Source organism: Sinocyclocheilus rhinocerous, unplaced genomic scaffold (genome assembly GCF_001515625.1).
Source record: "Sinocyclocheilus rhinocerous isolate Xijiao unplaced genomic scaffold, SAMN03320098_v1.1 scaffold196, whole genome shotgun sequence".
NCBI lineage: Eukaryota > Metazoa > Chordata > Actinopteri > Cypriniformes > Cyprinidae > Sinocyclocheilus > Sinocyclocheilus rhinocerous.
Window position 1 is genome coordinate 1248238 of NW_015633546.1, and position 10428 is coordinate 1258665.

The 10428-nt window shown below is 41.6% G+C and overlaps 1 protein-coding gene and 1 long non-coding RNA gene across 3 annotated transcripts in view; one reads left to right on the forward strand and one right to left on the reverse strand.

Moving 5' to 3' along the window:
- The window catches only part of LOC107744446 (uncharacterized), a 65977-nt gene that overhangs the window by 42582 nt on the left and 12967 nt on the right, over positions 1 to 10428 (reverse strand). The gene's annotated exons all lie outside the window — the stretch shown is intronic.
- znf703 (zinc finger protein 703) overlaps positions 6582 to 10428 on the forward strand; it is a 6178-nt gene continuing 2331 nt past the window's right edge. Inside the window, exons 1-2 of one of the 2 annotated variants that reach the window (XR_001640476.1) lie at positions 6582 to 7271; positions 7988 to 10180. Coding sequence is in view for 1 of the 2 variants with exons in the window: in XM_016558102.1 (XP_016413588.1) it covers positions 7014 to 7271; positions 7988 to 9499 (1770 nt within the window). In the remaining variant the exon portion in view is untranslated. Of the gene's footprint in view, positions 7272 to 7987; positions 10287 to 10428 lie in introns of those variants that run through there. The other variant, XM_016558102.1, reaches the window with a different exon arrangement.

Below are 10428 nucleotides of genomic sequence, written 5' to 3' on the forward strand. Positions count from 1 at the left end.
CGTCCCGCCCCTCACCTCAGCGCATGTTCTCTGGTTGTATTGTAAACATCAGCGTCGTTAATATCGCTTATTAGTTTGAGCCCGATTGAGAAGCAGAGGATATTATTGAAGAGGATTGTGCAGAACCTGTGCAAGCATGGCTTTTAATGGTAGGCCTATGTTTTTTGTTTGTTGTTGTCTCTTACTTTTAGATACGCTGTTATTTGTAAATGCTACTGCTTATGTTAGCTTTTAATATACGGTTTTATCCTGATTAAAGCTTTAATACAGTACGGCAACTGCATGTGCGTGTCCATGTATAACGCTTCTCATAGCTTTGTGAAAATAAGTGTATAATTGGAACAGTTCATTGTTGGAGCTGAGCTGAATGAGAGAGAGAGAGAGAGAGAGAGAGAGAAAGAGAGATGCAGAGAGTGTGCCGAGCAGGCGACATGAGGAACAGTATTAAGAATCGCTGCTTTAGAACATTGATTTTGAGACTTGTGAATCCATTAGAATCGTTAGAAGATCGCGATTCATATATGAATAGATTTTTACGTGGACCCCTAGTTTTTTCTTCCTCTTCTCTAAAGCAGCGCAGCATGGCCTCGCCCCCTTTGCTGCCTTTTCCCGAGGGCGGGGTTTATCAGGGTTTGTGATGTCATATTGTTTATGCTCAAACAGCAACATTACACACTAACTAACGTAAAAAAAGTGAAATCGCAATCAACCACCCCTTTAATTGAATATAGCGATGAAAAAATTTGTTATTGAATGGTGTATACTCCTGTATTTTATTCAAACTGCTATTAGTAAATGGTGGAAAAAATAATGCCTTATGAAGAAAATGTGCCATCATGTACTTGTCAGTATATGAATATATGATGTAATCTTATTTTCAGAATTGATGGAGGACTCCAGGGAGGTGATGAAGGAAAACATCTGTGTTTTTACTGCAGTTTTTACAAGCCGCCAAGAACCGGGCTATTGAGTTGTTATTGTTCAGGCAGCAAGTTTACATCTTTTCATTATGTGCGACAAAATGACATAACCTGCTTAGAGATCAACTGGCAAGCGTTTGAGCCTTGTCAGTCAACTGTGAGCTGATTGACAAGATTAATACAGGCTAGGTCAGTATCATCTTTTACTTTGACGTCTGTTTTGTGTGACAAAGTTCATTATTTCGGTGCGCGCCAGTGAGTGTGACTCAGAAATGAAATGTGGGAATGAGCGTGGAACTTGTGAACTCTAAAAAGTGAATCAGACTTGCCTGAGGAATAGAGAGATTTCATTTGCCCCATGCATTACTAAAATGGAACGTGTCATGAGCCTCATGATGAATGGTGTGACTGTTGCTCCACGCTAGCGTTTTCTAGGCCAGCAACAGATAAAAAACACCTTTTGATGTCTGCTTAGATTTCACACAACAATATAGAGCAATCTGATTTGTGTGTAGCCGGGTAGTTCTCCCACCCTTCCTGATAACTTCACCATGTGGAGGACAATGGGACCTTTTGTTTGAGCGTGAAGGGTGCATTTAAGTTCATTGTGTGTGTGTGTGCTTGTGTGTTTTGGTGCACATGACATGTTTGAAAGCTAAATAAAGATCTTAACTGTAGGGAATGTACATAATCACTCAGAGATAATCAGTGAGACAGGAAGATGAGTAGATCTGCCAGGCCCTTGATCACAGAGGCGACAAGAGAGACGAGCCATTAAGCCTGTGAGAGCACTCAACATCACCGATATCATGAAAAAATGGAAATAAGCTTTTACTGGGTATATAACGATTACTCAAGTCTAGTTCATCCATCTCATTGTACAATATTCCATTCTGTCACATGTGCATGTGGTTTCACACAAATATTTATCCTGTCATCACACCATCACTCACGTCTTTGGATCAGAGAGACTCAAGATGTTCAAGTCTGATTATACCAAAACACAGAGATGAGTCATTAAATCAACCTGAGAAGCTCCCATTCTCTGAGGTTTCTGGGAAGAGCCTTTTGTGCCATTTGTTCCCCCTGCGTGTGTTTTGTTGTGTGCGTTATTCACGCCGAACTAAATAAATCTTCATTCTGGGCTCTTTTTTTTGGCTCCGTTTCGTGATACGTTCCTCGTTTGATAAGCTCTCTCTATCATCTCTTCGACACGCACAAACATTACTCTTAGAAATACTCCACCAAGTTTCACAGTGGAACAGTGCACTTTTAAATATCTGACCGTAAAAATCTCACAATCACGTCGAAGGATTGTGAGGTTTGTGAAAGCAAAGAAAGAAAGAGAGTGCTACGTTTTACAGTTCTCCAGGGTTGGTCTCACATGTCAGCTACACTCCATAAAGCTGTCCTGTCCCTCTTTTTTCACAGGATTATTATTTCTGGAGAACAGACCAGGCATGAGCAGCAGACTCCCTGCCTCTGGGCTCCCTTTTCATACCACTCACCTCATAAATCAGTCACAGGTAATTAAATGCAAGTGATTTGCATCCTTTTTGTTTGTTTGGTTTTGCCGTCTCTCAGTCTGTACCAAAGAGTGACAAACTGTTCTGTGCCAGTCAAGTATAAAAATATAACTTGAGAAATGCAAACACCAGTTTTGTTTTAGCAGACAAAACAAGGTATTTTAGTATTAATTAAATGATTATTTTTATTTTTGTACTTTAATCTTTTCTTTTTCCCATGTTCATCTCCTTTGCTGTTTCGCATTAACATGAATGATGGCCTGCTATAAAATTCCGGTAGGTTTTCAGTAATCTGTTCTGAGTGACCTCTCATAAGAAACAGTGAGGGATGTGAGTGGGCTACGGTCAAGCAGGATGTCTAGCCTCTGCTTTTAGCCCTTTGTTTAGTCAAAGTTATGGTAAAGCCTTGTGCTTTGATACAGTCATGCATAGGCGAACGCCTTCAGGCTTAACAGGGATTGGTCAGACAGGCCTCTTAAAGGGGAGGCCTGCCCCTTAAAATCCACAACAGGAAATGACCATCCGTCATTTATACGTCAAAACAGCTGTTAGCAGCCCACTTCAAGGCCAGACTTGAAAGGAGCGGTTCCCCGTTGTTCCAGCCCGCCCTCAGTTCTTTCTCTCAATTTCTTTCTCTTTTTTTATTTTCCCTTCCTCCTCCTCTAGGGTGCCTTTAAACTCCCTCCATTCCACCCACACCTTTGCCCCCTGCCAAACTCACTTATCCTGAAACTGTATTTGTAAGGCAATCCATCTTAATTCTAAACCATTGGAATTCTAAGATTTGAGGTTTTAGTTTTTTTTTTCGCATTTTCAAGAAGGCAGCGATCCTTCATTTTCTTTGCAGTCCTAAGAATACAACAATGGTTACACCCTGTGATTCTGGGTTTCTGACTAGACTCACTTATCCTGAAAATGTATTTGTAAGGCAATCCATCTTAATTCTAAACCATTGGAATTCTAAGATTTGAGGTTTTAGTTTTTTTTTTCGCATTTTCAAGAAGGCAGCGATCCTTCATTTTCTTTGCAGTCCTAAGAATACAACAATGGTTACACCCTGTGATTCTGGGTTTCTGACTAGTAACATCATTTCTAGACAAACGGAAACATTCCAGACATCTCGACCAAACTTACAGAGTGGCAACAGGGATGGATCGACAGTAAAAGTAGGAAAAAAAAAACGTCTACCCACATTAATATGCTCATTGACAGGTTAGACCACACCTGTCATAACCTGAAGTATCTGTTTGTGTGGGGCAAAGACAACTGATCTGTTCAAAGGAAGCGATCGCGTCATATCACTTAACCCTGAGCGCATCTGAATTTGAATGTTTCTGTAGTTTTTCAGATTTGCACAGGCATTACAGACTCCTGTATAGGTGGCAAGTGATGGATGACACTAATAATGACAAAGCAAACAGCAGGGCTGTTGACAGAAGGAGAGGTGACTTCATCCATCGCTGCTATCTCTCAATACACATGTGCACACACACACGTGCAGAACGTTAAATGGCTTTAGACGCCACGGGTAAAGAGATCCTTGTTTAACAACGGCAGATGCGCCTTTACGTTGACTCGACAATGTGTAGTTCCTGAATAAATAAGACAACGTGGGTTTAAAACCTAACAAACACTATATTTTGAGATGGATCTTTGTGTTGTGAGACAGAGTGACAGTTTAATTAACTTAACAGCGTAGATTAGCAAGACAGAAATAACTGTTATGCATGATTGAGAGCGGTTTAATACTTTGCCACTCCAGTCAACTTTGATCGTCTGTAGGTACTTGTGAAAGTGTGGGAGGCTGTTTGTGTGTGTGTGCTGTATGTGGGATCTAAAACGACAGGTTGCTGACAAGCTTAAAACTCTTTCTGCCTCTGAAATGCAGTGTCCCGAGGCTTTCATTCCTCCCTGCACACCATTATTAAATGAATATTCACCTCTGCCTCCCAGATACGCGAGACAAAGCCCTGTAAACACATGTTTGCCTGTGGCTCCTCCTCTCCCTAGGTCAACAGTTCATGCATTCTGTCTTTTTGTCATTTTTATTACACTAAGGCAGGCAACATCACCTTTCAAGAAGCTTCCCAGGTGCTCTTTGTTTTTAACCCCGAGAACAGCTCCAGAGATCAGGCCTTTCTCATCTCTCTGACTCACTTGACAGGTATTGCCATTCAGAGAAACATAAATATTCTCTCCAGTCCATATGTTTACAGCACTGTGCAAATGGGGGCAACTTTTATGCTGTCAGTTTGAAATATGGCTCATCCTAAGGACAATGCATTATCAATACATGACAGCTAAATCAAATTAAATAAATTCACACACACACACATATGTGCAAGCTGTCATATCATATTTGATTGCACACAAAAGTCACAAACAATTTTGCCTATACATGCAAGATTGCTTCGCAAACACGCTTGCCAAAATAATGTAATACAACTCGGTCCAATGTCTGAGGTTTAATAATACTGGGTATAAGCACTTACGAACAATCAAAGCCATTAAATATTCTTAACTTCAAAGTTACTTAGCACAGTCTCCCTGTAATAACCTCTGTCAGGCTTCATTTTTCAATGATTAAGCCAATTCAAGATCAGGCCTTTCTCATCTCTCTGACTCACTTGACAGGTATTGCCATTCAGAGAAACATAAATATTCTCTCCAGTCCATATGTTTACAGCACTGTGCAAATGGGGGCAACTTTTATGCTGTCAGTTTGAAATATGGCTCATCCTAAGGACAATGCATTATCAATACATGACAGCTAAATCAAATTAAATAAATTCACACACACACACATATGTGCAAGCTGTCATATCATATTTGATTGCACACAAAAGTCACAAACAATTTTGCCTATACATGCAAGATTGCTTCGCAAACACGCTTGCCAAAATAATGTAATACAACTCGGTCCAATGTCTGAGGTTTAATAATACTGGGTATAAGCACTTACGAACAATCAAAGCCATTAAATATTCTTAACTTCAAAGTTACTTAGCACAGTCTCCCTGTAATAACCTCTGTCAGGCTTCATTTTTCAATGATTAAGCCAATTCATTGCATAATTAAGTTAGCTAAATTACTTCAATGGCAAAGTAACATGGGATAATGTAATAAAGTTATTAACATTCCAGAACTGGAGGCGCACACATAGGCATGTGCTGTTATTATGTATGAATGTATTGCTCAATATCATTTGACTTGTTTGACCTACAAAAAGAAACTGCTACCACATTCTCAGCTTTTCCTTTTAACACAACGCTCTATTATTACAGTTAAGCTTGTACGGTAAAACTTCATTGGCAGCATTAAATTAGAATTTTGTGTTTAAATGTGAAATACTCTTTAGACTATATTATTAATATAATGCTTGGACCTTATGCAAAGACAAATTATAGTAGTATGAATGTCATTTTGAATGACATGTATAAATACATCGGAATTAGTTTACTTATTAATAAAAAGTAGCAATGTTTGAAAAACTGTCAACTTAGTGATGAATCTATAATATCTTTGTCCACAAGGTGTTTCAATATTTATTCTTTAAAACTATGCTTTACTCATATTTAAAATGACTAGTAATCCAATAGTGACTATTCCAATACTTACTAATGTAAATTCGAGCTTATTAGTAGCCTACATATTTACTAAAAAAAATATTTATAAATGAGCCAACATCACCACAGATCCACAAAGAATTCAGTGGCAAAAATGGCCACTTTTACATTAACACAGAACAGAATAAGAAAGGTACTTGAAGTGACTAGTAGCAAGGAATTAATTACTAGTGTAAAGTCTTCTCTAATTAAAGTTACTATTGCAATAAATAGTAAATACAAAATAAGATACTCTTAATTCAAGTCATACTAAATTAACTATTAATGTAACCACTATTAACAAACTAGAAAAGTAATAAAATAAATGGTAAAACGGCATGTCAGAGTCTTTGCATGTTTTGACACAACGAGCAAGCAAGCACTTGGCCAGTGGGTCCGGAGCGAGGAGGACAGTCTCCGCCTCTGTTGTGCCTACCCACTTATTACTAATGCAGATGCAGGCGATTGGACGGCGGCGGAGCGCTTTGAAGTGTTCCCTCAGATCTTCATGAGCAGAGTGTATATGCGTACGGAGGCTGTAGAGCACACACTGCAGCGCGCACGGACCAACGGAATGCCATTATTTGACACCATATTTCCCAGTAGTTCTGTTGCGTAGTTTCTTTATTTTTATTTTACGACAAGTATACAAGACTTATCTTATTTCTCTTACAAGTCGTCGTTTGCCCGTAAAGGACTCGCGATCGTTTTGGGGTTCAAGGCAACACTGATTCGGTGACGGAACGATGTGGAGACGGAGTGTACGTTCTCCTTAGAGACTATAACAGCTCTTTCTCTGGACTACACACAGCTGATGTTTCAACTGGATATTTAACTGCCAATAGAAAAGGATATAATGTCGTTTGGCTCTTTTTTGAAAACACTGGATATCTCTAAATGAAAACTGAAGGACACCCGCCCCGTCGCTGCCCTCGACAGGTCTCTGATCCGCCCCGATCCAGATGAGCGAACTGCCTCCTGGATTTGCAGTCAGTTCACGGAACCAGCAGACCCTTAAAAGTCGTTTTATTAACAACGATAGTTCGCCAACCTGTTTAAGACCCCAAACCGACTCGATCGCCTCACTGCTGTACCGTGATCCCGCGCGTCAGGAAAAAAGGCTGCCTATACGGATTCTCAAAATGTTGACCGCTCACACAAGTCACATACTTCACCCGGAGTATCTTCAGCCGCTCAGCTCCGCTCCAGTGAGCATCGAGGTACGAATTACTCCTTTATAATGCATCTGTTTCTTACTTCATTCTAATAAAAAATAACATTTTCACTCAGAAAAACTACTCGATTGTCCGAGTTTGTGCGTTTCTACTAAGTGAAAGGGTGTTAATAGATGTTTCGTGTGCGTGTAGTATTAGAGTTTATCTCGGGCGCCTCGAATTTGATTCGGAATTCGCCTAAGGATTCTGAATGCGATTCAGCGCTGATTTGAATGGATAGTCCGGATCTGGATGCTGCACTATCTTGGCAGCATTTTAAGGTTTCACATTTCCTGATCGCTACTGACGTGTTTTTACGGTACTTACATTTTTAAAGCTTATCTTACATTTAAATAAAGCAATAGATGTTCATAAAGTACACTGTGCAGTGTAGGCTACGACTGTTTATTAAATAAAACACTGCACAGTGTACTTTGTGTGTTTAGGTGCTGCAAAAACGATTTCAAAGCGATTTATACCACCTAATATATTTAAAATGTGACTATACCACGGAAACTTCTCAATTGGCATTTTAGGATGATGTCACAGTTTCAAACCTAATCTAAATATAAACAAAATGGTCTAATATTTTGTGAAGAAATATGAGCAATGTTGCAATCATTCAGCACATTGTCTAGAATTGGTTTTGAATTGGTCATTTCTGTCAGTCCATGAGAAGAAAAATAAAGAGTTAACCGAAAATGTCTTTTTTGTCCCCATAGCTGGATGCTAAAAAGAGTCCCCTAGCATTGCTGGCCCAGACCTGCTCCCAGATCGGTAAACCAGATCCTCCTCCCTCCTCTAAACTGGGATCCCTCTCCTCCAGCAGCCATGGAGACAAGGACAGCCGCTCCACCAGCTCCAGCCTGAAGCCTGCGGAGCATCAGAACGTAGATGACAAGTCTAGCTTTAAGCCTTACTCTAAAACTGGATCAGAATGTCGGAAGGATGGCGCTGGGATCAACAGCTCAGCAGATAAAGCGGGGTTCAGAGTGCCAAATAGCGGTTCTGCAGCTGTGACGTGCCCCTCTTTACCTCCTCATGCCTCCTCTCCACGGGCCAGCTCTCCTTCTCAGCAGACATCAGGACAGTCGCACACACACCGGCAACCTCAGTCTCCCGTATCACAGAAACCAACGCATCTACAAACCTCCCACATGGATTCCAAAGCTGCGGGTTCGGACCCAGGGAACGGCAGCAGCAGTGGTGGCGATCGCAATGGGAAAAAAGATTCAGACCACAGTAAATCTGGAAGCCTGGACATTGCACAGATCGCCAACTCCAGTCACGCACGTGCTAGTGTGAACTCCAGCAGTGCCAGCTCCTCCAGCAGTCCTCAACCTGACAGTAAGTCTGACGCCCAACCCCCTCAGCCCAGCCTGGGCGTGGGCCACATCGCCCCAGTGTCTCCCTTCAAACCGGGCCACTCTGTGTTTCCCCTACCATCCTCCACCATGGGCTACCACGGCTCCATTGTCGGGGCCTATACCGGCTATCCTTCTCAATTTGTGCCTGGGCTAGATCCCGCCAAGTCTAGTTTAGTTGGTGCTGGGATGGGTGTTCCAGGAAAGCATCCCAGCTCCAGTCCTCTCACAGGGGCCTCGCCTCCCTCTTTCATGCAGGGTCTGTGCAGGGACCCATACTGCCTCACCTACCCCAGTGCACCCCATCTCGGGGGCAGCAACTGCTCTTCCTGCGTTCATGATCCATCATCTGCCCTAAAGACTGGCTTCCCTCTTATGTATCCCACCCATCACCTCCACTCCCTCCACCCCAGTTCTCTGTCCTCTAGCGCCACCTCGTCTCTGTCCCATCCCCTGTATACTTACGGTTTCATGCTGCCCAATGAAACGCTCCATCACGCCTGTAACTGGGTCTCAGTGGGTGGCCCGTGTGACAAACGCTTCGCCACCTCAGAGGAACTCTTGGCCCATTTGCGTACGCACACGGCTCTGCCAGGTGTGGATGGGAAGCTGCTCTCCGGCTACTCCTCTGCCGCTTCCTGCCACCTCCACCTGCCTCCTCCCAGCAGCCCAGGAGCCCTTCCCAGTTCCCTCTCCCTGCGTGGATCACCAGGGCTAGGTTTGGCACGGTATCACCCCTACGGAAAGGCACACTTGCCAGGAGCTCCATCCCTTCCTATGCACGCTCTCCCAGCCACAGCACCCTACTATTCTCCCTATGCTCTATACGGCCAGAGACTGGGCTCAGCTTCAGCTCTTGGGTACCAGTGATTAAAAGACTTTGGACAGTGTAAAGATACTGGCATGAGCTCGCTGGAAAGCACAGAAACATGCAGGATTCCCCTAAAAAGAATGAAGCAAAAAACATGGGATAGTTATATTCGCAATGAGGAATAAAATCTCATCTGCTTTGGATGACCGTTGCTTAATTAATGGTCACTCTAAATTTCAATTAGGATATTAGGGAACCCTTATGAACTTTAAGGTGGAGAGCTAATGAGAATGCCGGAACTCCATTTATTTTATCTGATCTTTTTTGTTCAATTTACCAAAAGTGTGTATTTATTTTTCTCTTGAGCGCTTGACTTTTTGATTTCTATGGGACATTTACCGCCAAAATCCGTTCATTATCATTTTCACACAGGAGCAGTATTTTCACAGTATGAACATGGTTGCTCCTTTCATACACTTTGTAATAATGCAATGTTTGCAACAACAGACTACAACATTGTCTCTCAGACATAAAATCTTTCTTTTAACGTCACTTTCTTTCATGCGTTAGATCTGTGCAACTCATTTTCTTTACTGGAGAACAGATGAGCATGACTCGGTCAACAGCTATCTTGTTCCTTATGATTTGGCGTTTATTTTGTACTTGTACAGATCAAAGAATAAAACGGAAAGATGTGATATATTTTCTATTGTAGCTGATTCTGCAAGTTGGGGATGGAAGTGAAGAGGGGAAAATAATTCAAATAAGAGTACTATGTTGTGATGGCAGCGCTATCCATTTAACAAAGTCTTATTTTGTGTAATAAATGATACTTGATTACATTTATAGAGGTGTTGATGTCTCTCGCTTCTCTTGCATATACGTTTCTTACACTCTTAATAACACGCATGCTTTGCCATATGTAATTTTGAGCAAAAGTTAGATAGTTAACAGTCACACTTTGAATAACTACACACTAATCAAAAAA